The sequence below is a fragment of the Tenrec ecaudatus genome, chromosome 2 (genome assembly GCF_050624435.1).
Source record: "Tenrec ecaudatus isolate mTenEca1 chromosome 2, mTenEca1.hap1, whole genome shotgun sequence".
Classification (NCBI taxonomy): domain Eukaryota; kingdom Metazoa; phylum Chordata; class Mammalia; order Afrosoricida; family Tenrecidae; genus Tenrec; species Tenrec ecaudatus.
Genome location: NC_134531.1, coordinates 181,658,481 through 181,685,904, shown reverse-complemented (window position 1 = coordinate 181,685,904; position 27,424 = coordinate 181,658,481). Strand labels below are relative to the sequence as shown.

The 27,424-nt window shown below is 53.4% G+C and overlaps 1 protein-coding gene across 1 annotated transcript in view; it reads right to left on the bottom strand.

Annotated features, from left to right (window-relative positions):
* WWC1 (WW and C2 domain containing 1) overlaps window positions 1-27,424 on the bottom strand; it is a 185,010-nt gene that overhangs the window by 12,780 nt on the left and 144,806 nt on the right. The window contains exons 12-19 of the mRNA XM_075541930.1: window positions 22,529-22,637; window positions 22,033-22,116; window positions 21,358-21,444; window positions 19,459-19,651; window positions 11,640-11,792; window positions 10,270-10,358; window positions 4,768-4,885; window positions 2,973-3,140 (exon numbers count right to left, since the gene is read on the bottom strand). Coding sequence (XP_075398045.1) covers window positions 2,973-3,140; window positions 4,768-4,885; window positions 10,270-10,358; window positions 11,640-11,792; window positions 19,459-19,651; window positions 21,358-21,444; window positions 22,033-22,116; window positions 22,529-22,637 — 1,001 coding nt within the window. The remainder of the gene's footprint in view (window positions 1-2,972; window positions 3,141-4,767; window positions 4,886-10,269; window positions 10,359-11,639; window positions 11,793-19,458; window positions 19,652-21,357; window positions 21,445-22,032; window positions 22,117-22,528; window positions 22,638-27,424) is intronic.

Below are 27,424 nucleotides of genomic sequence, written 5' to 3'. Positions count from 1 at the left end.
GGACCAGGACTTTACAGAAGATAATGGGGTGGGGTGGGGGGGCCAGGGGGAAAGTTTAAGCCTTTGAATGGCACAACACTTTTGGAAAGTTATCCTATTTGATACTTTCCATTGAACAAAACTGCAACCACATTCTAATTCTGATACAACAGAGTGAATCAAACACTCATTTATTCTGTGTGATTTTCTACTGCACTTTGTGTTTGGTTCCCACTGCACAATCACCAAGGTGGTAGTTTTTTGCAAAAATAGAGGATGTTAGCCATTGTGGCAGTCACATAATCTCCTGTCAACTTGATGAAGGGGTGGAGGCTTGTCTGTCAATTAGGTCATAGCCAATGAGGCCTCTGTGTGGGCATGGCCTTCTCCTGCGGATTCTGGGAACTCCTGTATTTCTCCCTGGAGGCGGGAGACTCTTGCTGCTCTATCTCCCTGCGAGACATTCCTGTTCACAAGCCACATGGAGCCTCACTGATGGCAGCCAGAGTCTTGGAGCTGGAGGAGCCATGTGGAGACTCTGGCCAGCGCTGAGATGCTTCCTCTACCACTGGATCCACAAGACCTTCTACCCACTGGCCTGTGATCTTTGTGCATTCGGCATCATTGCATATGTGTGTGTGTCTGAAGAAGATTTTATAGACTAGTATCAGATATATGAGCTATTAGTAGACTTATGACCTTGACCTGGATTGTGCTGGGTTGTCATCTCAATATTCAATTGCTCTTTTATCTAAAACTCTCTCTTATACACATACACGTCTATGAGTTTGTTTCTCTAGTCAACCTGGACTAACACAACCATTATCTTCAGGGATTTTCTAATTCCTTCAAATGATTCCTTTTTGAAGCACTGGCAGGATTTCTCTCTCCTCCAGTTGTCAACTGGCTTAATAAAAAGATCCTGTACTTGTGATGCTGGAATTCCCCAACATAACTTTCAATGACTTCAGGAAGTGCGGATCTTCTTACAAGGACTACAGCTAACATACTGTGTTTGCAATATTGTTTCAGATGCTCACAACTGCAAACAATTAGCCAGAAGCTGGACAAATGTAGGAGGGGGTCACCTTCTTACTGACAGGGGATCACAGGGAACAATTAGATTAGGGAGAACTAAAGAGCCCAGGACAGGAGCCCTGGTGGCACAGTAGTTACTCTTTGGGTTCCCAACGACAAGGTCAGCAGTTCAAAATTACCAGCTGCTCCGCAGGAGAAAGATGGGGCTTTTGCTCTCTAAAGAGTTACCGTGTCAGAAACTCTACTCTGTCCTATGAGTCAGCATCAACTTGATGATAGTTTGGCTTGGAAAGAACCTGGTGGGGTAATGGGTACTACAACTAACTGCAAAGCCAGGAGTTAGAAACCACCAATGGCTCTAGCCCCATGGGAAAGAGATGAGGCTTTCCGCTCCCCTAAAGATCGACAGTTTCTGAAACCCACAGGGGCAGCTTTACCCTGTCCTATAGGGTTGGAATTGACTCCTGGCAGGCAGTTAGGTGCTTGTTTGTCTGTGTTCTCATAAAGAGGACATGGTGGGGCACAGGCATAGAACTCCTGCCTTCCATGTGGGGGCCCCGGATTCAATTCTGGCCAGTGTGCCTCGTCCCCAGCTACCACTTGTCTGCCAGTGGAGGCTGGCTGTGATCCTGAGGAGGGTTTGGGGGAGCTTTAAGGAAGCTCCAGGAGAAAGGCCTGGTGATCTACTCTGAAGGCAGTGGTGAAAAACCCGTGAACCATTACAGCCCATCTGCACCTGATGAAGGGGATGCAGGACCAGACGTGTGGGGTCACCCTGAGTCTGGGGCCGACTTGGTGCAGCTAGCAACAAGCATTTGAGGAGCAGCTAGTAAGTTAGTGAACATTTCCAGGTTATGACACAGTTAACTTCTGACTCAATGTTATAATTGTAGGCCTTGGAGATGAAATACTCAATTATTGAAAACCCCCTTCTTCCACCTAACAATAACCCGACCCACAGGTAAGGGACAGGTTGAAACAGGCAAGGTTCAACCGGTCTTTGAATACCAGCTTCGGTGGCAACTTTCTGTATGTTTCTAATGCCTGTCCATCAGTTCTGCAAGCAGGGAGGGAGGAAGCCTGTTCACAGGCATACTGGCTAGGCCTGGGGCTCAGCCTGAACTCTCCCCAAGCAAGATGGGCCCAGGGTCTCCTTGTGTTCCCAGCACCCAGTGCGACACCTTCAGACTTGCCAAGTTCTCCAGCCCTCCACGCCCTGCAGAGATGGGCAGGGCAACCCCCAGGGCTGTAGGAGCAGGTGGGGACCTGCAGGGGGTACCGAGGATCTAGTGGAGGCCAGGTGAACCCAAAAGCTGCTGCTTTGATCTCTAGGTGGTGGCAGCTGCCAGCACTGCTCAGCCTGGGCCAGGTGGGCCCATGGGGTCAGAAAGTGATTCCCCCCTCTCCCCCCGAAGAGAAAGTGGAATTTTATGTGAAATCCATTATTTCTGTTGTTCACTGTCTTTCCTAATTCTGATCCACTTGCAATCAATTGATTTCTAACTGGCCTTCTCAAATTTGCAATATTGATAAAGCATTCAATGAAACATCACAAATATCGAAAAACCCCAACTCTATACCCAATAAAACCTTCCTGTCACCATTCTGCAAATCCTGGCTACAGAAAACTCCCAGGCAGTGGGAAGGAGAGGGAGTGGAGTACTGGGCGTCTAATCTGCACCTAGCTAGTGGGAAGGAAGGCAGGAAGGGACACCGGGGAGGAGGAGAAGCCCTGGGGATCAGCACTGGCCACACACTGGCTACTGAGCCCTTTGCAAACGTTGTCTAGAGCGAGCCTTAAAACGACCCCACCAGCTCACGCTCTCTGCTCCAGAGGTGGAAGCAGAGGTGCCCCCAACCTGTGAGGCTGAGAGGGCGGGGACTCGAACCCAGCACATGGGAAGTCGAAGCCTCTCTGAGGGTTGGGGCAGAGTCAGCATCACCTGCTTGCTTACCCGGCACACGTACTGGCTCTGGGGTCCGGGAGAGAAGGTCTTGGAGCGGATGATGGTGTTCCCTCGCAGAAATGGTCCTGACGACGGGGTACCCACCACCCTCCGGTCCTTGGGCCGCACGACGGTGGGGGAGGGAGCCGGGGTCTCTGTGTTGGTCTCTTTGTCCACCTGAGGAAGAAGTCACAACTTTGAGACCAGCAGGCTTCCTGACCCCTCAGCTACTCACCACGGAGAGAGCCACAGGGCACAACCCCAGCTCCAGTCCACTCCTGTCCCTCCCTCTGGCCCGCAGACAGGCGCAGGGAGGGGCCTTCCTGTGGCTCAGCTTAGCCTAGATGGCACCGCAGCCCCCTTTCACAGTGCCATCTGAGGTTGGCGCTAGCAGGACCCATGCCCTGGCCCCCACATCCTGGAGATACTGCCCCATCCCAAACCCCGGCACCTTCTTGTAATGCTGGAGGTAACCGATCAGTCTAAGCAACTGTCCTTGAGTCAGCGACCCCACAGGACGGAGTGGAACTGCTCCACAGGGTTTCCCAGGCTGAAACTCTTTATGGGAGGAGAAAGCCTCATTTTTCTCGAGAGAGGCTGGTGGGTTTGAACTGTTGACCTTGAGGTTAGTAGACCAACATGGAACCCACTATGCCTCTAGAACCCCTTATCAGTAAGTCTAGTTGCTAAAAACTGGGTCATCAGGCCTCCGACTTTCCTTGTACCCCAGACACCCAGTTCAAGACCCACAAGTACACCGATGTACAAGGCTTCGGTTAGCCCATGGTCAGCAAACATCTGAGAAGAGCCAATCCTGTCCCTTAGAACAATTTACAAATCATTCAAGAGCCATAATCATATGTTCACAAACAAATGAAATCACCATGATATGAATAATATCCTTTAAAAATTTGTAAATGAAACTACAATAGTTTTCTTTTCAATGTTCCTTCAGTCGCATGCACGTCTGGAAAGAGCTGCAGATGGCTCTGGAGAGCCAGGCTGCTGGCCTCTGGGTTAGCCTGCATAGCGGCCTGGTGCAATGGGTGAAAAGGTGCTCCTTGCCAGATGGAGAAATTGCAGCAACAGCAGCAACTGAGCAAGGCACTTGGAGTGGAGCAGCTGGAAAGCCCTGCCTTCTCCTGGAGGTGCCCGGCCCCTCTATGCAATCACAGGCTGCCCTTCAGGGTGCTCTTTCAGGTCTTCCCTGCTGTAGGGCAAACCTAGCAGAGAGGAAAGCAGGAGGCCGAGGGAACTAGATCGGAAGACCCCTTTGCCCAATGTACTTGGGCAGACGCTCATGAAGAAACACATTCCTTCAAGCCTCAGGGCCCACAGGCAAGGTCAGCATGACTGTGTACATTCTAGCCCATGGCCCATGGGTCGGTTCTGACTCATAGTGACCCTACGGGACAGATCTTTATGGAAGCAGGGCGCCTCATCTTTCCCTGAGGAGCAGCTGGCTCACTCAGCTCACGACGGGTGAGGTGCGCTCCCTGATATTACACAGCCAGGGAGTAGCAGAGCCTGGATTTGAAATCAGATCCGTTTGGTTGCAAAGCTTGGATTCTGTTCTGAGAAACGGGTCTGCAGGGGGCAGGACACGAAAGGGGTGAGCCTGCCTCTTTGAAATGAACCAGTGTACCAAGAGGGATGCTCTCAGAACCTTCTGCAGGCCATCCCATCGGAGGACCTGACCCTTGAGATCTAACCCCCAACCATTATGTTACCCCGGCTCCAGGGTTGAGGCTGAGTATCCTGAGACCACCCCTGCACCCCCCCTTCCCCTGCCTGCTCTCCTTACCTTTAAAGCCTCTGAGTGCTCATCCAGTGAGGTTTTCTCCATGAACACATCCTCCTCCTCCTCCTCTTCCTCCTCAGCTGGCACTGCCTCGTGCTCGCTGGCCTCCTCATCATACGGCCTGGGACGGGACACAGGGCTTGGTCACTCACTCAGAGATCAGCCAATGACCAGGATGCTAAGCTAGACTTAGGGCACTGTCTTGGGAAACCCAACACTGGTGAGGTATAACTCACATACAGTGGGATGTGCATGCGAGTGGGGATGCCTGGCTTTTCCAGGTCCTGCATGTGAACCTCCTGCGACATGTTCCGTTAAGAGGTAGTGCTTGAGTTTTTCTTCTCTGGCAGGTTCCCACCTTATATTGGGGTCTCCAGGGGTCTCAGGTTCTATCCTACAACTCAGGGCACTTATGTCCAGCATCACACACGTGTGGCCTCCTGTGCGGCCGCCACCCCAGTCAAGATACAGAATACTTTTGTCACCCGGAAGGCTTCCTTGTACCCTTTCCTCAGTAATCCTCCTGGTCCCTGACCTCCAGCCCCAGACAGCGGCTGATCTGCATCCTGTTGCTCATGGTTGGCTCCTTCCAGAGTACCATGGCTGCACACGAAGCAGTGCGTGCTTTTGTGTTCAGCTTCTTTCTCTTCACGTTTCTTAGATCTGCCCGCGTGCCAGGGCTCTGTTCTTTTTTGACAGCTGAGTAATAATAGTCAATTGAGGCTCCCTGGGGGGTGCAAATGGCTAATGTACGTGGTTGATCATCAAAAGGTTGGAGGTTCGACGCCACCCAAGGCACCTCGGAAGAAACGCCTGGTGAACTACTTTGGGAAACCCACACACAGGACTCTATGGAGCACCATTCTAACGACACACCTGGGGTCGCATGCATCAGTGTCGACTTGATAGCAGACTGGTAAGATTCCACCAGAAAGATGAATGGGACAAATCGTGATGTTGTTCATCAGTAGATAACCATGTGGCCTGTGTCCATGTTCCGGCCACTATGGATAAAGCGCCCGTGACTCTGTGTCTAGGTAAGTTTTCAGTTCTCTGAGACTGAGACAGGCTGGACTATGCATAGGACACACTGAGAGATCGACAGCCTTGCACCACCTCTGTCCACGCTCTTGCTCACACTTGGTATCATCAGCTTCAAGTTTAGCCATTCTGCTGGCGCCGCCTGGCATCTCCTTGTGGTTTCCGATCATGTTTCTCTGTGGAGGAACTGTTCACTTGTTTATTCACCATTCAGATAGATCATTCCTTTTGAGAAAGGCCTGTTAGAATCTCCAGGTTCTTTAAAAAGGCATGCTTTCTTTATTCCCTATTGATATCTCTCTCTTAAGCAAACAAACATGTTTCTAAGGGAGCAGATGCAAGTATTAGAATGCTGCGGTTTGACTCTCCTGCATTTGCTAACAACATGCTTAGAGCTGTCCTCTGCTTGCAGACCTTAAGCAAGGTCTAGCCTTGGATTTCATGTAGCAAATAAGCCTGAAAGAAGGGACCAGCAGGAGACGCAGGGCCTTGGGTGTTGAGGCAGGAGTGTAAGTCAGAACAGGGCCCACCGGTTAGAGTCATCCACTGGTGGCTGTTAACATTCCAGTCTCGTGGAGGGGACTGCAGATGGATTTACCTCAGCATCCCAGCTCTGGGATCCCCCGGCCTCTTTGTAAGTCAGTGTCTGGGGGAGTCTGAATGGCAGGGGTGGGGAGAGCGGGAGGCACAAAGGGAGTGAGAACAGAAGGCAGTTGCTAGGAGACAGTGTGAAAAGTCTCAACCCAAGCTTGGAATTTGGCGGAAACCACTGATCTTGTGCCAGGGTTTTTGGGAGACAGGTCCTGGGCTTATTTCCGGCATCACTCTTTCACCAGTGTGAATCTCAGCATAGCTGAGCATAACAGAGGGCCAGAGATGAGAGAGAGAGAGAGAGAGAGAGAGAGAGAGAGAGAGAGAGAGAGAGAGAGAGAGAGAGAGAGAGAGAGAGAGAGAGAGAGAACACAGAGAGGAAGAGCAATGGCACCGAGGAGAAGAGAGGAAAGGGAGGAAGAAGGAGAGAGTGACATGGAGGGTGAGAAAGGCAACTTAGAGAGAACCCTCAGACACAGGAAAACCCAGACATCTTGCCACGCTCTTTACCATCAAGGAAGGGGGACACTGAGCTGCAGCCGGTGGGCCTGGTCGCCAGCCCACTGCCCATTTCTCCCTAGTCTGAAAAACGCTGAATAGGTTTTACATCTTTAAGTGGTTGGAAGAAAATCAAAAGAATAATATTAGACGATATGTGCACATGATATGGAATTCAAGCCTCAGTGTCCACAAATGAGGCTCCGCTGAACCGTGGGCCTGGTCGACTGTCTGCATTGGTCTATAGCTACAGAGGAGCCCTGGTGGCGTAATGGTTATGCATTGGGCTTCCATCCCTGTGGTCAGCAGTTTGAAACCACCAGTTCCACTCTACAGGAGAACGACAGGCTTTCTACTCCCGTAAAGGGGTGCTGTCTTGGAAATTCACAGGGGGGCAGTTCTGCCCTGTTTACAGGGTCACTCTGTGTCAACACTGACTCAATGGCAGTACGGTTTATTTTTACTGCAGAGTGGGTGGCTGTCAGGGTCTGTATGAGACTGCAGAGCAGAACTATGGACCATCTCGCCCCTCACAGACGACGTGTCCCAGCCCTCGGAATGAGTCAGAGAAATCCGAGGCCGGAGTCTAATGGTGGGGCTGTCCTAAGGCACTGTTACGTCCATACTGAGCTGGGCCACAGAGGAGAGCTGCCCCATAGTCTGCCAGGCCGGGATCTTTATGGGAGCAGGTCTTCCCTTTGGTTACCTGCCGAGGCTCAGATCGCTATGGCACCAAGCCTCCTTGGGAAAGGAAGAGGGGGGACACTGAGAGCTGCCTGCGTAAAGCAATCTTCACGCATAACTAAGTTCCTCTCTGCCCACAATGTCACCATTGCTGTGAGTTCGTCCCCACCTGTTGAATCTCTCTTAGGACTTCTGAGGCTGTACATCTTACCAGGAGCAGACAGCCTCATCTTTCTCCCACCTTGGTGGCTGGTGGCCTTGGACCACCTACTTGTCATTAGCCGCGCCAACGTGGTTCCCACAGCACCAGCATGGCTCCTTCCCTGTGACGCAGTGGCTGGTGTGTTTGAGATTGCCATGCCCCAACAGAGGACGCGGAGGTTCTAGCGTTGTGGTTCTCAGCCCACGGTGCTCATGAGTCACAGGGGCAGCTTCTAAAACAGACTTGTGCTCAGGCCACACCCCGAGCTTAGCTTCCAGAGTCAATGGACTGAGCTCCCCTCGGAAGGCGCGTCTGTGTGACTTCAAAGTAAACACGCTTGAGCCCGACCTGGGCAATCCCTGGACCGTGGCTGCTTTCTCCTGGATGGAATTTATACTTTTCTCTTTTTCTTGAAAATAATTTCTGTACTTTTTGTCTACTAAGTGCTTTACACTCAATCTTCATGCAACTCAAACCCTAAACACGTTGTTGCCAAGGTGACCCCGATTCATGGTGCCCTCTGGGTGCCAGAGTGGAACTGCATTGTATCAGGGTTTCAATGGTTGGCTTGCTGAACACAGATGAGCAGGACGTTCTCCCAAGATGTCCCTGGGCAGGTGCAAGTGGCTAAACTTCTGGCTCTAATCTTTATTCAGAACCACTGTCATCCGGTCGATTCCAACTCTGAGTGACCCTCCTGGGCAGAGTGGCACTGGGCCCTGGGTTCCCCTGGCTGTCACCCTGTGAATGCAGACTGCCACAGCTTTCTTTCCTCCACGGCGCGACTGGAGGCCCCCGTCTTTTGATGCACAGCCAAGGACTTCACCCTGTGACACCAGGGCTCTTTCAATCATCTGTCTCAAAACACCAAACAACTCCAAACGCCTTGTACCTTCAAATTGACTTCAAGTCAATTTGATAATTTAGGTTTCTGAGGCTGTACATCTTATGGCAGCAGAAAGTCTTGTCTTTCTCCCATGGAGTGGCTAGTGGATTTGAACTGCTGACCTCGTGGATAGCAGCCCAATTTAGCTTTTCTCCAATGTCCTTTTAAGTGGGTGTTGTTTCCCTGTTTTCTAAGGGAGTCTCAGAGAAAGTGAGAATGACCAGCCTCAGGTGGGAGGTCAGGGTGCTGGTTTCCATGGAGGACCAGAGGGGGCTTGGGGTGGAGGGTGGTGTGAGCTGCCGGCCTGCTGGTGGTGCTCAGAATACTGATCTGCACATCGGTCGCAAGGCTTCCTGGTCTCTCGTTATTCACAGTTTTACCCTCATGCAGACTTTTCTGTACAGATGTGAAACCTCAACAAAAAGTGAGAAGAGGCTTTGCCTAAAGTCCCGCAGCCTGTGATGAAGTCAGGATCTGAACCTGACTCTAGGGCAGGAGTTTCTCAAGTAAGCGCCGAGGCCTTTCTGTCGGCATGCAGGGCATCAAACAGCACAGGAACTGGCCGTACGAGAGTTGTCCCCTTTCATTTCTCTCCCAAACCTCCTCACCCCAGTGAGGAGCACGCTTGGCTGTGGTAAGTGCACTCACCAGGTATTTAACATTGCTGAAACACTTCCTTTTGAATAACAGGAGGGAGGATCTCAGGGCAGAGGACCTTGGTAAGCAACACACACCATCAGACGTCTATAATCACATTGTTTTGCTCCTGTCCGTTCAATTTCCCAGTTACTTTCTGGGGCAGGCTTGGCTTACTGCGAACCCAGTGTCCGTTCCTGATTGTTTTCGTACTAACTGAACCCTGATGGATACACCTAACAGATTTCATTTCCCAGGCTCCCTTGCTGTTAGGTAGGGCACAGGCTAGGCTTGCCCAATGAAGTGCAAGGAGAAGGTGCTTATGCGGCTCGTTCAGGACACTCTTTAACCACAGGCGCACAGGCTCAGGCATCCTTTGCCCTTTCCTCTTTTCCAGTGCCGGTGACCACACAGTTGTGTTGGGCTCTCAGAGAGCTTTGATGATGGAAATCAAGCAGTAGGGAAAAAGTGGGTAAACAGAAAGAGGAGGAGCCTTGAGGCTGAGAAGACCACGGAGCTCCCAAATGCACTGTCTTTCCCATTCCTCTTTCCTATTGGGGAGAAACGAAGGTCGGCCTGAGTGAAGTCTGCTGTTCCCGTGAACTCCTGTCCATGACATGCAGTTCTTCATGGAGGCAAACTGTGCTGAGCGTCTATGCATCGGAATCACATTTTAAAATAAAAATCAACTTTACACCACCAAGGCAAAGGTTAATGTAAAACCATCCCATCGGGGCGAAGAGCCTGGGTGACAGGTCTATGGAAACAAGGATGCCAAACTGGGACGGGATCTTGGGAACTACTGCACCAGGCTAGATTGCCACTTTAGAGAGCCCGTGAGGAGAGGGTGCCTCATTTCCCCCCAGAATTCTTCTTCTCTTGATTGGCCTGGTGTTTGGGGATCTCATCCGTGAGCTCCGGTCCAAGCCAGGCCATGTCCTGAGACCCAAACGAAGCCCCAACTTACCAGCTGTCCTCCAGGGTCCGTGTGCTGCTCCTCTCTTGCCTCTTCTCCAGCTCCACCGCAGTCTGTTCCAGCAGAGCAGACACAGCGTCCTGCAAAGACAAGGCAAGGCCCAGGGGTCATTGCGCATGCCATGAACCTGGCCTTGCTTGGCAGGGACCAGAGCTTCGAGAGCTGTGTCCTTCCCCATGAACTCAGACAGACCCAAAGTCCAAGGTAATGTAGAAATTAGAAACACTACCCTAAGTTCTTCAGATGGGCAGTTCCTCAGACTAGCCCCTGCAGATACAGACCTGCTCTGTACATACAGAGTTTTGGAAGACACACCGTTTAGTATAGTAGCTAAGTGAGAGAATTACAGGTCTCTGGATATAAGACGATGTAGCCAAAGAAACCAACACGTGCTTCATCAATAACCAAACAATGTGATGCTTTAGTTGTATGGGGAGCGGCACAGGTACCGGGACAAAGACTGCCTGGGGGCTTTATTCTGGGGGGACTTCCTGGAGGAAGAGCACAACAGTATAGAAGACTTTCAGTGGAGCAGACCCCTTTGGGTTTTCTCTAATAATTACTATAAAGGGCTGATACAACGATTAGTCAACCATATGTGTAAAGGTATCAGAAGAGCTGGCACTCGATACATGACTCAACCCAAAACCAAACTCATGGTCACCAGTCAAGGCCGACTCATCACTGTCCTATGACAAAATGGAACCTATTGCCACGGAGTCCATTCTGATTCCTAGCGACCCCAGAGAACAGGGCAGAGCTGCAGCTCCTGTGCAGCCCCTCCCCAGTGGAGACTCTAGTGTTGCTGACACTGAGCAGGTGTCAGTCAGGGAGCCCCCAGGGTGAGAAGGACCAGGAAGAAGACCTTGGCCATGTAATTCTGGTAAACCAGTAATGGAAACGACCTGTGGATCACAATGAGGTCCAATCTGAGACCATCACGGGGACCATGCAGGGCCAGGCCGGGCTAGTTCTGTCATGAGTAGGGGCTGGCATGGCGGCAGTTCCCAACAACACTCTCAGTATGTCTTGTACAGGGTCAGTCCTCAATCAGGGTTCCCTCTCTGCCTTTCCTACTTCTCCAGCTCGTTAAAATAACTAAAACACACATAAATGGAGAGTTCAGCCAATCAATCCTGAATTAAGAATTTTGCCAAGCAAATGTGGTTAAGAAAGTCAAGGTAGTTTAAGCAAAGGGCAGAAGGGAGCGAAGAGAAGTCTGGTGCTCCCTGCTCCTGCCCTCCTCCCCATCAACTAGTGCCTGTCCTCTGCTCCATTTCTGGGTCTCTGTCGCCTGCCGCCTCCACGCCTGCATCCCGGCAGGACAGGGGAGGATGGAGCCGACCTGTGTGGGAGCTCACCGTGCTTTCGGGTTCTGGGGCAGGTCTGCTGGCTCCCACCGGCTGAGGCTCTTGGCTTTGTTTCTTCAAGTATTTGTAGCTCAGGAGGTTGTACCAGCGAGCTGATCTCTCTCCAGACCGGCAGACCTCAGCCAGGCTGATCTGAGCACCCCCCTGTGGTTGGGAGAGAGGGGAAAGACAGGGAGCTGGAGGGTAGGCCATGTGGGAGTAGTGAACCTGCAGGGTTTCTAATGGGAAGTTTAGCGGTCACGAGGCTGCCCATCGGAAAAAATGCCTGCCAACTGCCTTCTGACACATCCATCACTGACAACCCCACGGGGGTCAGTTCTGCTCAGACACACAGCCACTGGGAAAACAGGGTCGAGATGGAGGGAGGATGAATAATCTCCAAAACACACTTTCACTCTCTTTCTCTCTCTCTCCCACTCACTGTTGGGATCCAAACAGAGTAGCTCTTTTGGGCTAATCACCCTGAGTGAGCACCAGGTTCACCACGAGGCACGGGGGATACATGATGGTCTGACGGGGCCCCACCTTCCGGGAGCTACACATGGTTGCCATGGCTATGTTTCTCTTTGGCTGGATGACATTGAGCAGTTGTCGTTTCCCTTGTAATGAACAGCTTAGGCTCTCCGCTTTGTTCCTAAGCACTCGGACACTGGAAAGGTCACTCATTATGAGCGAGATGACCAGGGCTCGTCATAGCCAAAATAAGAGGCATAAAAATTATATGGTAGGAAGGGAAGTCAGACAGTATCATGCAAAGTGGGGAGAACCGTTCTTGAACAAAATATCCAAATGTGCAGTGAGGAGGGAGGGGGAAATGAGGAGCTGATCCCCAGGGCTCAAGTAGGAAGAAAATGTGTTGCAAAGGATGATGGCAACCTATGTACAAATGTGCTTGACCCAATGGATGGATGGGTGTGAGAGGAACTGTAAGAGCCCCAATAAATTGATTGAACAGGGAGTAGGGGGGAGGGGGAAAATGAGCTGATACCAAGGGCTCAAGTAGAAAGCAAATGCTTTGAGAATGATGAAGGCAACAAATGTACAAGTGGGCTTCACACAATGTATGTATGTATGGATTATGATAAGAGTTGTATGAACCCCCAATAAAATGATTTAAAGAAAACGATTGAACTAAAAAAAAAAGTGAAGTGATTGTTTCTTGACAGATCCTCCAGCTGGGTCCAGCCCCCATGGACACTTCTGAAGGTGGATTTTCCCATCTCTCTACCCTCCCTGAGGAGCTCTGTGCAATTCAATTTATATTGCATCAAAACTGCAGTTTGGGCATGCTCCGGGGACTCAAGTTTGGTCCTTTGAAATGATCTTTGAATTTTAGGAACAGACACAAGTCTGAGGAGCAAGATTAAGACTCCCAGGAGGTGGGGTAAGGCTTCTCCACAAAATTCTCCTAGCACAGCCCTTGCTACCCAGGGAGAATCAGCAGGTGCATTGTAATGATAGGGAAAAAAAATCCTCAGGGCAATTTCCCCAGCCTTTTCTCTTTTTTAACCAACAGTTGTCTTTCAAGTGCTTCCTAATAAGCCCCATTATCATCCAGCATCCTTTGGGGAAATCTATCAAGGTTACCCCTTTAAGAGTCCATCTAAGCATGGCCATAGCCTTCAGAGCTGACTTCACTGTCTAGGACTTCACAGGCCCAGTAGATCCCGTGCGAAACAACTGTGCGGGATGGACTGCTGTTTCCGAAGGCACCCTAATGAGCCGAAGTCAAGGGGGTCACGGAGAACCTGTCTGCAGCCAGCTGCTGATCTCAGGCATGCTCACGCGTGTTTCGTTTGGATGAACCGCCTACGTATGAACTGGGACCCCAGGAGCAATACCTCTTGGACTTACTCATGCAAATCCTTTCGCCCCTAGCACATCTTGCAAAACTGAGACCTTGTGAGGTCTCTGTTGTTGGGAGGGATTGGGGAGACAGGCACTCTCTCACTTTGCTAGTGTGAGTGCAGAGTCTAGAAACCTACTGAAGAAATACGGCAACATCGCTTTACCTGTGGAGCCAGCAATCCTATCTGTAGGTATCGAGTGCCAAGATAGATCTGCTCCGGTACACAGTGACCCACGAGCAGGAATCGTCCTTCTAGCCCCGTTTTGTAACTGCCCTAGATTTTAAACAACCCAAAGGCCCAGTGATGGGAGACTGGGAGAATAAACTGTCAAAAAGGCGGTTGTCATCTTGGGTGAGGCACGGGAACAAGAAGGGCATCTTTTGGGACCCTTGGTGAGATGGACTGGCTGGGAGCCACAGCAATGGGTGTGGGTGTGCTGGTGGTCGTGAGGATTGGGCAGCACTCCCGTTTCACAGCAGAAGCAGCGTGGAGGCAGCTCTCAACACCGGTAAACGTAAAACTCTGAGGAAGGTCGCTCTGGACCACCCTGGAAAGACCTCCAGGGAACATAAGCGGGGAAAAGGGCAGGGTGCAGAACAGAAGAGTCTGGCACTTTTTGTACAACATATGAAGGGAGGAATAAGAATGTATACCTCACAACTTTCCTCTAGTTCTTTAATGCTTCCTCCCCCACCCTATCACAATCCCAATTCTACCTTATAAATCTGGCTAGCCCAGAAGATGTACATAGGTATAGATCAGAGCTGGAAACACAGGGAATCCAGGACACATAAACCCCGCAGGACCAATAGAGAACAGGGATACCAGGAGGGGAAAGGGAAGGTGGGGGGAAAAAGGGGAACTGATCACAAATATCTACATATAACCCCCTCTCTGGAGGATAGACAATAGAAAAGTAGGTGAACGGAGACATTGGACAGTGTAAGACATGAAAAAAATAATAAAATAATAATTTATAAATTATCAAGGGTTCGCGAGGGAGGAAAGATGTGTGTGTGTGTGGGGGGGGGGAATGAGGAGCTGATACCAAGGGCTTAGTAGAAAGCAAATGTTTTGAGAATGATGATGGCAACAAATGCACAAATGTGCTTGACACAATGGATGGATGTATGGATTGTGATAAGAGTTACACGAGCCCCCAATAAAATGATTAAAAAAAAAAAGAATATCCTCACCAATTTTGAAGGAGAGTGAACATGGTCACATGCTCAACTTTGTAACGGGAAACAATGGAGAGGTGAGAGCAGAAACCAGGCACTGGGGAGTCCTCTGCAGGGGGTGGAGGGGAGGGGAGGGGCGAGGAGGGAGGGTTTCTCATCACGAAACCCTCCTATGCAGTCTATCTTGGAGTTTGGAAATGCATTCCTTAGCAGGGAGAAGGAAGGAAAACAAATGGCCTGCACTATCATCTCGCAGAGGGAAGATCCCTTTCAAGTGGCTTCGCCTATTTGCTGTCCCTGTGTTGTCGCACACGGTCTTAGTGGAAAGAACTGCAGTCATTCTAACCATTCTTCAGAGGTTTTCTGATTGAGCTGGGTCCTCTGTGAGGGCCCCCGGGGACAGCCTGGCTCAGAGCTCGGCTTCTAACTGCCAGGTGAGCGGTTTGAGCCCAGTCCTGTGGGGCGGCTCTCCGCCTTCCTGGAGGGCTGCTCAGAGGCCCAGTCCCCTTAGTGGCACTCTACAAACACAGGACACCCTCTTTTGAAGATCCCTGCTCTGCTTTGGGCCTCAGCTCATTCACCTTCCTCAAACACATCAGTGGCCAGACCAGTGAGTGGTAGACAAAGTGGGCCAATAACCAACTGTGGCTCAGGATGGCTGCTGGGACGACAGGGCACCCACCCTGCAGTCCACCTGGAGCTCTTCTTGCTGAACAGTGTCAGTGGCACACAATGTAGACCAAAGCCCCGCTGCTGTGAGCGTCCATTTGAGTCCGCAGGAAACAGGTAACCAAATGAGTGAGTTAGCTCGACCATGTGTCTCATCCAGTCTGAGGGGCCGTCAAGTATAAAGTGTACAGGTATCTTATGCCCCATTAAGAGAGAAAAGTAGTTGCCAATTAAACCACGACCTATCATCTACAATCAATTCCATCTTACTTTCAGAGGCAATAAAATAAATGTAGCCTCAACCTCGGAGATCTAGTGGGGAACTCAATGATGAGAAAGATGGTAGCAGGGAGGGGCAGCGGAGAGTGTGGAGGTGTGTGTGTGCTTAAACAGGGTGGAGAAGAGCTCCCCAAGAGGGTGGCTTTTGGGTGAAGCCCACAATCAGACAAAGTGAAGAGTCTTGCCCACTGGTAGCTGGTGAAGGGCACGCTAGCCAAGAAGGACCCTAAATGCACAAGTCTCGGGTGGTGTGTGCTGGCATATTTAAGAGACACAAGGGGGCTGTAGGCGGGGGTTTGGAGATAACATCCAAGGGGCAGCAAGAGCAAAGGGGCTTTGGAGGCCAGGGGCCGAGGAGTTGACCGTAGATGACGCAGAGCCATCATAAGGTTTTCAGCAGAGGGGAGGCATGTCACCATGTCTGCTTTCATCGGGTCATTACAGCTGCTGTGCTGAGAAGTGGTGACGGGGCAGACAAGCAGAGCAGGGAGATCAATGAGGACATTGACACAATAACCCCGGCTCCGTGGACCTGGCTGAGAAGTGGTCTGAGGGTGGAGCCGACAGCATTTAGCATTGGATGTGGGGTGTGAGACAAACAGGGATTATGGATGATTCAGAGGTCTCTGGCCCGAGTCCTTCAAGGACAGAGTTCTCCATCAGCTGAGAGGGAGGGAGGACCAGGATGGCCACCTGGGCATTATTAGCTTGAGTAGTCTATTAGACATGCAGAAGATGATGAAAGGACAGTGAAGAGACTGAATGGAGAAGCCCAAGCAGGAGATAGGGTCCAGGATGGTGTTTCAAACTGTGAGCTAGGAGGAAACCCTGGGCCGGATGCAAGTACAAAAGGGAAGCGGGCAGAGGACTGAGCCCTGGGTACTCCGATGTACTGTGGTCAGGGACATGAGGACAAACCGGCAGGGAGGCACCATGAGACAAGCTAGTGGTGTGGGAAGAACTGTAGGAGAGCAAGGAGTTCCGGAAGAAGGAGGAATGAGTAGCCGTAGCAAACACCACTGGCTGGAAAGAGCCACAAGGAGGCCACTGATACCCTTGATGGGCACCCTGATGAACAGAGGTACGAGAGTTAAAATGTGATGAAAGAGAGATTATCTCTTCCATGTGTTGTCATGAAGAAAAAGAAAGAAACAATTTAGTTGATGGAGGTAGAAATGGCATTTTAAAAATTATTTTTTAAGCCCAGGAAATATTATAGCGAATTGGTATACTGACAGTCGCCTGGGTAGTGCAAACAGTTAACATGCTAGGATTTCCCCTAGAAGTACCACGGAAGAAAGGCCTGGTGGTCTACTTCCATAAAATCAGCCATTGAGCCCCGTGGAGCACGGTTCTACTCCGACATACCAAGCTTGTCGTGGAGTTTGAGATGTTGGCAGGCTAGATCCGGCTGCAGAAGCAAAATTGAAGAAAGGAGAGAGAGCCAAAGAATAACTGTTAAAATATCGCTCTTGAGAAGGATGGTGAGGTTAGGGTTAGACAGGATGGGGAAGGTCCACTATTGGAATTAGGGAAATGGCAGAACCCGCGAGAGCTCCCTTCTAGAGAGAGAGGTCAGAGCGTCGGGGGGGGGGGGGGGGGGGGCGGTACAGACGGGGGAAGAACTGCTGGGGCTTTCAGGAGAGAGAAGATGTGGCGAGTCATCAGGATGAGTGCGTGGCCTAGGCAAGGAAATCCAGTGACTAGGGACCATTCAGGCCTCCTTTCGGGCCAGTGCTTGTTTTGAAAGGAGAGCCCGCTGGTGGGGAGGAGCTGGGCAGTTTAATGGGACAGGCTTGGAAGGAGCCTGGGAGGAGCCAATGCACGGTGGCCTTGCGGAATCTGAGCTGTGAGGTAGTGGGGACTGAGAAAAGCCAGAGTCTCCTGTGATGCTGGGCTGGGACACTCGAGAGCACGACTGCCGCCTGTCATGTTAGGGACGACAGACCCTCACCCCCACCCCAATCCCCCCATGCTATCCTCCAGGCGAGTCACGCTTCTCTCAGGAGCCCTGGCAGGTATATGTACAATGGCTGTGTGTAAGGAAGCTGGAGTCTGGGTTCCGATCCAGGCTTCTCCTCTTAGGAGTGGCTGACGCGATTGGTGGTGTAGCCTTCTGGGGCCCTGATTTCTTATCTGTACAAAGAGAGAGGCTCCCCATCCTTCTTCCTAGAGATGTTGTGAAGATTAAACATGATGCTGCGTCCGACCTTCCTAAGCCAGCACCAGATACAAAGCACTCCCAATAGCAGCCGACTGCTGCCGGGCAGCCTAAACGGGGTACCACAGAAGAGGAATCCCACACCCCCGGCAGTGCAGGGCAGGCTCTGCGCGAGGCCAGGGCAGCTCTTTCTCCTCCCGCCTCACTTGCTGTCCTCCTCCAGCTGCTGGACGCTCTGGGTCCCCGCAGGATACAGGCAAGCAGCCCTCCCATTGGCCACCGATGGACACAGGCTGTAGCGTGATGAACGCTTTGGCTGCTGCCATGACAACCAGCAATGGCCAGACGTCAATTAGGAAGGAAGAATAAAGGGCATCCAATTAGGAGAAGAAAATAGGATTAATTCTCTCCTTGTTGAGGAGTACCCAGGGCTGGGGGCACGCCGGCCCAGAGAAGTGGGTCTGGAGAAGCATTCTGCACTGTCATCTAAGAGGGTCCCCACAATTGGAGGACCCTTCCAATGGCCATGCTTGCCTGACTGCTGACTGAGGCCCCCATGTGCTCCAAGCTGTGCCCAGGTGGCTCCTCTGTGCCCAGGGTTAAACTCTCACCACTGACTACATGGCACCAGAGTTAACAAAGGCCTTCCTGTCTCTGACCTCACGTGCACGTCATGAACAGCTCCTGAGCGAGCTACACGCCCCCATTTTACAGACGAGAAAACTGAGGCAGAGGCTCCCAGGTCACACTATGAGAACACGGAAGGACAGGAATCGGCACCCCAGTCCGTGTGACTCTCAAGTCATGGCATGGCTTTCTGAGGATCTAACTGCTCGTGGGCTCCTTCATTCCCTATCTTACCAGTGGGGTGAGGAGGAGGAAGTCGGTGCAGCTTTGTTCCAGGGTGAAAAAAACAAAGAACAAATTCACTGCCACTGAGTTGATGTCGACTCACAGCGACTCTCTAGAACAAGGTAGAACTGCCCTTGTGGGTTTCCCAGATTTTAAAGCTTTATCTTTCTCCCGAGGAGTGGCTGGTAGTTTTGAACTACTGACTTTGCAGATCGCCACCCAACTTGTAACCACGACTCTACCAGACCTCCTCTTCAAGGAAGGGCCTACCAATGGTTCATTCACCAAGAGCCAACTGCGTGCCAGGCACTCCAGCAGGGACTGGACACTCACTATTTCCCCTTAATTCTTCTAAGTGCTTTTAGTGGGCACTGGGTCAGCAAGATCATTCCCATTTATGGATGAGAGAACCAGTGGTCAGAGAAGTTGAGGAACTTGCTCAAAGTCATTCAGCTACGTAGAGAGTGATCCAGGTGGGAGCTGAGCCCCTGCATGTTTATCCTCATTATTCCAGGCTTCTTGTCCAGTCTCTACGGCTCTTTGGGAAAGCTGTGATAGACGGCTAGCATCTTCCAGGGTCTGGCTGTCATTAAAAAGCACTTTCAGATCTAATTACTGTCCTTCTGGGAAAGGCGTTCCCCCTCTTCACCCCCCAAGAAGTCTGGGGCCCTCCTATCCCTGTGGAAGCATCTCTGTAGAACCTAAAATGACCTTGATCAGCACCACACCTTGTGCTCCCTTCACAGTCTAAGTGAAACTCAGGGGGACCCACTCCCCAGAAGGATGGCTAGACAGGCAGGTAGACCAGGCACCCTCACCAGACACTCCTCCAGATGGCTCCTGTCTGTGGTGCAGACATCCACTCTTAAGGTCTTCTGGTGAAGGGCTGGATAGGACACGGACACCCAGAACACCTCATTAAACACGAGCGTGTCCGCGGCGTCCAGGGGCCGGGTCCGGAACAGGCAGATGGTGCTTTCGGAGCAAGGAAGGATAGCCACGCGGATGTTCCTAGAGGAGAGGAGAAAGGCCGCATCAGGTCCCGCACGGGGCGACAGAGCTGCTGATCGGCGCCAAGGAAACCTTCAGGCACCAGGGTTTCTCAGGGTACACAGATATTTGTGAAGGAGGCATCTAGGGCTTCCGGGGTAACACATGGCTCCTCCTTCCCCAGAACCTTCCCAATCTTACACACTCCAAGGTTGTGGCGTCGTCAGAGGCCAGTGGCATGCAGAGCTCAGTGGGGAGAAGGCTCCCCGAGGACTCAGGGTCCACTGCGGGCAACCGGCCCCTTGTGCACTGCTGGCCAAAGGGCACGTGCCACAGCTCTGCAGAGGGCAAGGAGCAAATTCTAAGACAATCACAAACACGGCTGCTCCTGGAGCCAGGCAGCTGACTTCCGGACACTGTGCCACAAAAGAGCCTTGTACAAACACTGCTGAGAGACGGGGCCGCTTATTCATTCTAGCCCTTCCGGATGTGAACAAGCCCCCTGGATCCAATCTTATCCTCTGGCTGCTGCGTTGCCTGCCTTCCTTCTGCTGCGCCTCTTGCTGTTGGCACAGATCGCAGAAGAAGCTCTTGCTGCAGGGGTGCCTTCAAGACCCCAGAGGTCAGTTCAGTCTCATTTCCGGACATAATAATCCCTTGAGCAAGTACTGCTGAGATATGGAGAAGAAAATACATCGGCCCAGAGATGAGGGCAAGGAAACAGAGGTCCAGGCCCCTGGGCGAGGATCCACGGGTAGATGGCAGGCGTTCGTTTGCCAACTCAGCCATGGGAAGCGACCCCTGAAAGGCCCAGGTCTGTCTGTCGATACCAGGGTCCTGACCACCCCCATTCCTGAGACGTGACGTGCATGAGGGCAGGCAGGGGGCAGACCCGCCATGGCTCTGGCCTGTGTTAGAGGCTCCTGATCTGCTGGTGGAGGGGTGGAGGCCGTCTGGACCGCTCCTCTTCGTGGCTAGCAGGCCTGCAGCCCCGCCGGCAACGCTGGTGCCCTTCGACTCAGGGCTGGTGCTGCCCATTGCTGTCAGTCTGCCCCCGCGTCATGGTGACTTGGTATCTTCAGAGCGAAACGTGGTTCTGTTTGGTGCCACCCCCACGACGGCTGTCATGCTCAAGTGCCACGTCCATTTTCAGCTCATCTTCCCTTCAGAGTGTCCTGTTTCCTTGGCTCTCTTCTGGAGATGGGCCCTGCCCGCGGAGACACTGCGAGTCAGGGAGTACACGGTTATCATCTCCGGCACTTCGCAGGAGCACTTCTGAGAATGTCCGTCTGCTCCTCGCCCCTGGCCCATTCCCTCTTCCTTGCCCACAGTTCCCAGGGAACGATTCTCCTGCCGTCTTTCTCTTGCATTCCCCGACTTGTGCTCGTAGGTCAGGTAACAGAAAAGGCCGTAGCCGGAGCAGACACGTCTTCGATCACAGAGCGACGTCTTGGCTTTTCACAACGTGAAAGGTCTTTTGCGGTCCATTTGCCCCACGCACCATGTCCTGCATGATCTTCGCTGTGACTTTCAGGGAGCCTGATGATGGAGCTGAGTCGCAGGAAATCCGCAGCCACTGCAAACCCGGTCAGCCACACAGAAGACCCCCAGCAGGTCACTGTCAGACCAGGACAGAGCCAGTGTAAGCTTGCCAGGGAGCACCGGGCAGAGACAGAGGGGAGAGGGAGTGTCTGCGGCCCGGCCGGCCGGCGGAGCAGTGTACTCACACTCTCTGGTCTGGCTGCAGCAGGAGAGCAGAGAGGTTACTCAGCTGGATGACCAGGATCGCAAACTGCTTGTTCTTCTCGTCGTACCTGAAGAGAAAGCGGGCACCTGGAGAGCCTGTTCGACACCCATGCCTGTCTCTCCTACGCTCTTAAAAAATCATCACTACATCACTGTTGGCTGCTCTGGGGCCCGAGCAGAGGGCACAGGTGGAGGGATCACCCGCCCCCCCTCCTCCAGCTGCATTTTAAAAGGAAACGCCCCTATTTAAATCTGAAGATTGGCAGCTCACTCACACATCTTTAGTAAGAGAAGAAGATTTTTTGGCCTAGCCACCAAATCTGGGCTGCAGCCCCCCAAGGGCAAGCTGCTCCCCACCCCCCCAAGATCACCGAGGCCCAGATGGAGGTGGTAGAAGCTGAATGCGAGGGCAACAGCAGATGCACAGAATAGGAGCAGGGGTGGAGGGATGGGGGTGAGGGGGGGTGTTTCCATGCTTTTCTCTCATTTCTGTGCAATGGAGAGCCCGGAGGTGGGGAAGAGCTGGCCTCGCCCCTGCAGTTAGAGGCTCTGCAGCTCGGCCTCCCTCTCCGGGCAGCGTGATGACAAGAATGGGTACATGTGGGCCCCCCAGCTGGAGGGTGCTCTCCGCTCAGCCTCAAGCCTCCGACTCTTACTTCAGGGCCATCTGAACTCGAGCCGAGCCCACTGCATCCGATTCATCGCTGTCGAAGAAAGCTGCGGCCTCTGAAGTGCCCAGTCTGAAAGGCAACAGGGTATAAGAGGGTCACCAGGCTTCCCTGCGGCATCTCAGAGCAAAGCCATTTTCCATGGCCAGGTTCACTCCGGGAATGTGTGTGGACGGCTCCTCAATGACAGTCTAACCCCCAGGCCCTAGCTTCCCACGATTAGTCAGGGGTCCCTTTCCTAAAGAGACTCCCCTCTCACCCCTCTTTGAACGGCTACCGTGGGAACCACCCCCACCCCTAGGAAGAGCCAGGCAGCCTGCCTCTTCTGCATAGCTCTAGACAGAGGGAAAAGTGGGGGAGTCAGGCATGCTCACCGTGGTCACCCCCACCCACACACCCCTGGGGGCTGTCATCCCATAATCCCATAGTTGGGTTTAGTCTACACTGAGTTCCTAGCCTGTCTGGACCCCAAGTCAGGACCCACCTCTGCACAGATGCCTCGTACACACCACTGTCCCCGGCCACAGACTCGTCCGACACTGCAGCTGAGACACAGGCCACTTTGAGGCCACACCCTGGGGCTGTAGTCACAGCTGGAGGAAGGAGGGGGAGGAATAATGAAAAGTGGGGCTCAATAACCATGATGGTGTCTTTGCAACACCCCGAATAGCCACTCTCTGTCCTAACACCCTCTGCCACCAAGTTGATTCTGACTCATATCAGACCCTATAGGACAGTGCAGAACTTCTCCTTAAGGTTGCTGAGGCTCTAAATCTGTACAGGAGGAGACAGCCTCATCTTTCCCCCTCAGAGCAGCTAGTGGGTTTGAACTGCTGACCTTGTGATTAGCAGCCCCATGCTTAACCCACTATACTGATAGGGCTCCAGTCCCACCAGCCTCCAACCACCTTTCAACTCGAGGGCAAGCTCTTGTTTGGCTTCAGAGGACTAGAGGGCTCTTGATTTTGTAGTTAACGTGCCAAACTCTGGATTCAAACTGCTTTTATTCAATTCTCGTTTCTTCTACTTGCTGTTTGAGGACCTTGGGGAGTTCATCCACCTCTTTGAGCTCCAGATTTCTCCTCCGTGCAAAGAGGACAGTAAAGTCTACCTCACAGGGCTACTGGGAGAGCCACATGAGGCATAAATAAGTCATATAGAGATAGGCGCATTAAAAAAAAAAGATGCTCACTCTCCTTATTTCAGAGGAGTCCTGGTGGAGCTGCCGGCTAAGGGAGGGGACTACAAACAGCAAGGCCGGCAGTTCAAAGCCAAGGGAAGCAGATGAGGCTGTCTGCACCCATAAAGATTTATAGAGCCCCAGACCCCCATGTAAGGTTGCAGTGAATCTGAATCCACTTCACGGCAGTGGGTTTGGCTTGGGGTTTTTGGTATCTTTACTTTGGAATTCCTGGGTGGTGCAGAGGGTTAGCATGTGTAGCTTCTATTTGAAAGGCTGGAGGGGTTGAGTCCTCCCAGAAGTGCCTCAGAAATAATGCCTTACTGTTGAGTAAGCAGCCACTGAAAACCCTATGGAGTCCAGTTATCCTCTGACACACATGGGGCCACCAGGCATCAGTGCCACACCCTGAGCAGCTGGCGTTCCATCCTTGCTGTTACTATCATGCCCCTCACCATGCTGATGCCTTCCCACACACCGTCTAGAGCCTTCCCCACACTCCTGGGTCCCCCCACACCTTCTAGAGTCTTCCCCTCACTCCTGGGTCCCCACACCTTCTAGATACTTCCCCAGACTCCTGGATGCCCATACACCTTCTAGATCTAGCCCTGCACACCTGGATCCCCACACACCTTCTAGATCAGTGGCTCTCAACCTGTGGGTCATGACCCCTTTGGGGGTCAAATGACTCTTTCGCTGGGATCGCCTGATTCATAACAGTAGCAAAATTATAGTGATGAAGTAGCAATGGAAATAATTTTATGGTTGGGGGGTCACCACAACATGTGGAACTGTATTAAAGGGTCGAGGCATTAGGAAGGTTGAGAACCACTGTTCTAGATCCATTCCCACACTTGTGGATCCTCACATACTTTCGAAAGCCTTCCCCATACTTCTGGATCCTCATACACCTTCTAAATCCACCCTCATATACCTGGATCCCCACACACCTTCTAGGTCATCCCTGCAGACCTGGATCCCCACACACCTTCTTGATCCATCCCCGCACACCGGGGCAGAACAAGAGCCTTGGGAAGGGGCCCTACTGGTGCTGTGTGTGGGCTGCGGCTTTCTGGGTTAGTGGTTCCAGCCCATCAGTTGGTCTGCAGAGCACGAGGAGGCCCCTGGTCCCACAACGACAGCCCTGGCACCTGGTGTGGGGTGCTGTGAGTGAGGACGGACTTGGGGTAGGGTTGGGTAAGCCCTTGGGAAGGGCAAGCAGAGAAAAGGACAAGGTGCATGCACTTGCTCTGCCCTCGGCCTATCCTGACCCACTTCCCATCCAGTGCGTCCTCTCCCCTGTTCTTAATGGAGACCCCGGAAAGCCTCTGCCCAAACTCCTAACCAGACCTGGGCACATGTCACACATGCCTGCCTGCCTTCCCTAACAATGAGCCCGCAAGGGCTGGTGGTGCAATGGTTAAGCACTTGGCTGCTACCCGAAAGGCCAGCAGTTCAAACCCACTAACTGCTCCCTGGTGGAAAGCCCTGGTGATCTCTCAGTCAAGATTACAGCCTCGGACTCTCAACGGAGTCTTCTGCTCCAGTGGGGGGGAGGGGGGGTGCGCGGAATCAGCCACAGCAGGGCACTGAACAGCCTGGGGCCTCAGGCTGAAGCCTGCTCTAGGGATGGGAAGCCAGCTCCTGCCTCTGTGCAGGGGGACGTGCAGGTGGGCCAACCACCAGGCACAAACACAGGAGCACACACAGGGCCAGAGGGAGGTAGGGCGAGGGCCCTCAGGGACCACAGACCCCCCAGCCTGGGCCCAGGCAGGCTGGGAGAAGACGGCAGTGCTGGAGGCCACGTGGGAGCGGCTTTCCCAGCCTGAGCTGCAGAGGACTGCTGAGACCTCCCGCCTACAGACCCACGCAGCTCCGCCCTCCACGAAACCACTTAAGGAGATTAATTTGTCTGGCGACTGAAGAACGGCACTAATCGCTTAACCTGCTTAATGCCGCAGCCCAGCCCGGCATTGCTCCCTGGCAGCCAAGCCTTCTGGGGACCAGGAGGGCAATGCCACCCTGAGGTGACAGGCTGTGCCCAGCCAGCTGTCCAATCTCCGTCCACGTACACTACACCGAGGGAGAGGGCGGGGACCTTTTTCAGGAGATGGATGGCTCTGAGCATCTCCGGGACATTCCAAACCCCTCTTGAACCTCCTTAGATTTCCCACCGGCAGCCCCCTCTCTGGGGAACGCAGTGGGAAGGTTCCCGGCGGCTGTCTCGGGAAGCCTGTTTTCATGGTCTGAGTGCTCTCAGTCATGGATTCCCTTCCTGAGGAGGGAACTTGGGGGATTTCCCCGGCTCCTCTGGGTGGCAATGGCTGGTGGTTGCTCAGCCGAGCCTGTGATGGACCAGGGACTACTGTGCCCCTCCCTCCCACAAGTCCTGGCGCATAGGGACCATGATTCCGGGCACAGCAGCCCTGTTCCTGCCCCTTCTGAAAGCAGTAGGTTAAGGTGGGCATGGCTCATCCAGGCGCCCGCAGAGAGGAGGGCAAATGGTGCGGTGCGAGTCATGGTCAGGCTGGCCTGGCACCCTTCCTGGCAGAGTGATGGGGCTCACTTTCAGACCAGCCCGGCACCCTCGCTGGGCCTCCCTCCCTGCATCTGTGCCATGGAGGAAAACCAACAGCGGCCTCACAGGAAGGAGGCCAGCAGTCAACCCCAGCAAGCGCTCCTCCGTGGGAGAAGGAAGAGGCTGCTCTGCTCCCACAGAGATTTGCATCTCGGACACCCTACAGATCTGGCCAGAGGGTCACTCTGAACCAGTCTCCACTGTGGCAGGGCTTTGGAGTGCACTGTTCTTCTCAGACATGCCAGGAGACCAGGAACGCCCCGTGTGCTCACCCAGCATTCTCCTCCACCGTGGCCTCTGCACCCGAGGGCAGACGGGCTTGGCAGGCATGAGCGTTGCAGAGTGACCACACAGCTACCTGGCCCCTCAGAGGAGAGCACAATGGCAAAGGGGTGGGCTCTGGGGTCAGGAAGATCTGGGCTCCATTCTCACCCCCGCTTCCCCCTTGCTGCCCACCAACCTAGGGGGAGGGCTGCCCATTTTCGCAACCATTGTTTCCTCATTTTGGAAATGGGCACAACAGAATGAACTACCTCACCATGTAGAGCACTTGGAACCGTACCCCCCATAACCCCTACCCCCTGCGCCAGTCACACCTGGCCCATATGCCTCAGGACAGATTATTATGCCGTGGGTGGCCCTCACAGATGGCGCGTTCCCCCTAACCAATCTCAGCATCGTGCTGTCTTTGGAAGATCCCGCCTCGGATCGGAATGAAAACAAGGACGTTCTTTGTGGCCCCGCGAGCAGGTGAGTCGGATTGCAGCATTGCTGGATGAGCACAGAACCCAAGCCCCGGCCACGGCCACCTGCATCCCACTGCCCCGGCCACCTGCATCCCACAGCCACGCAGCCACCTGCATCCCACGGCCACGGCCCCCCTGCATCCCACTGCCCCGGCCACGGCCACCTTCATCCCACTGCCCCTGCCCCGGCCACCTGCATCCCACTGCCACGACCACCTGCATCCCACGGCCACGGCCACCTGCATGCCACGGCCACCTGCATCCCATGCCCCTGCCCCTGCCACCTGCATCCCACTGCCCACTGCCCCGGCCACCTGCATCCCACTGCCCCTGCCACGGCCACCTGCATCCCACTGCCCCGGCCACGGCCACCTGCATCCCACTGCCATGGCCACCTGCATCCCACTGCCACGGCCCCGGCCCCCTGCATCCCACTGCCCCTGCCACGGCCATCTGCATCCCACTGCCCCTGCCACGGCCCTGGCCACCTGCATCCCACTGCCACGGCCACCTGCATCCCACTGCCACGGCCACAGCCATCTGCATCCCACTGCCCCGGCCCCGGCCACCTGCATCTCACTGCCATGGCCACGCGGCCATCTGCATCCCACTGCCCCGGCCCTGGCCATCTGCATCCCACTGCCATGGCCACGGCCATCTGCATCCCACTGCCCCGACCCCGGCCCCGGCCACCTGCATCCCACTGCCCCTGCCCCGGCCCCGGCCACCTGCATCCCACTGCCACGGCCATGGCCATCTGCATCCCACTGCCCTGGCCACGGCCATCTGCATCCCACTGCCCCGGCCACGCGGCCATCTGCATCCCAGACACTGTCCCCGGTCCCCAGCGTTGCTGAGCCACTCCCACTCCTGACT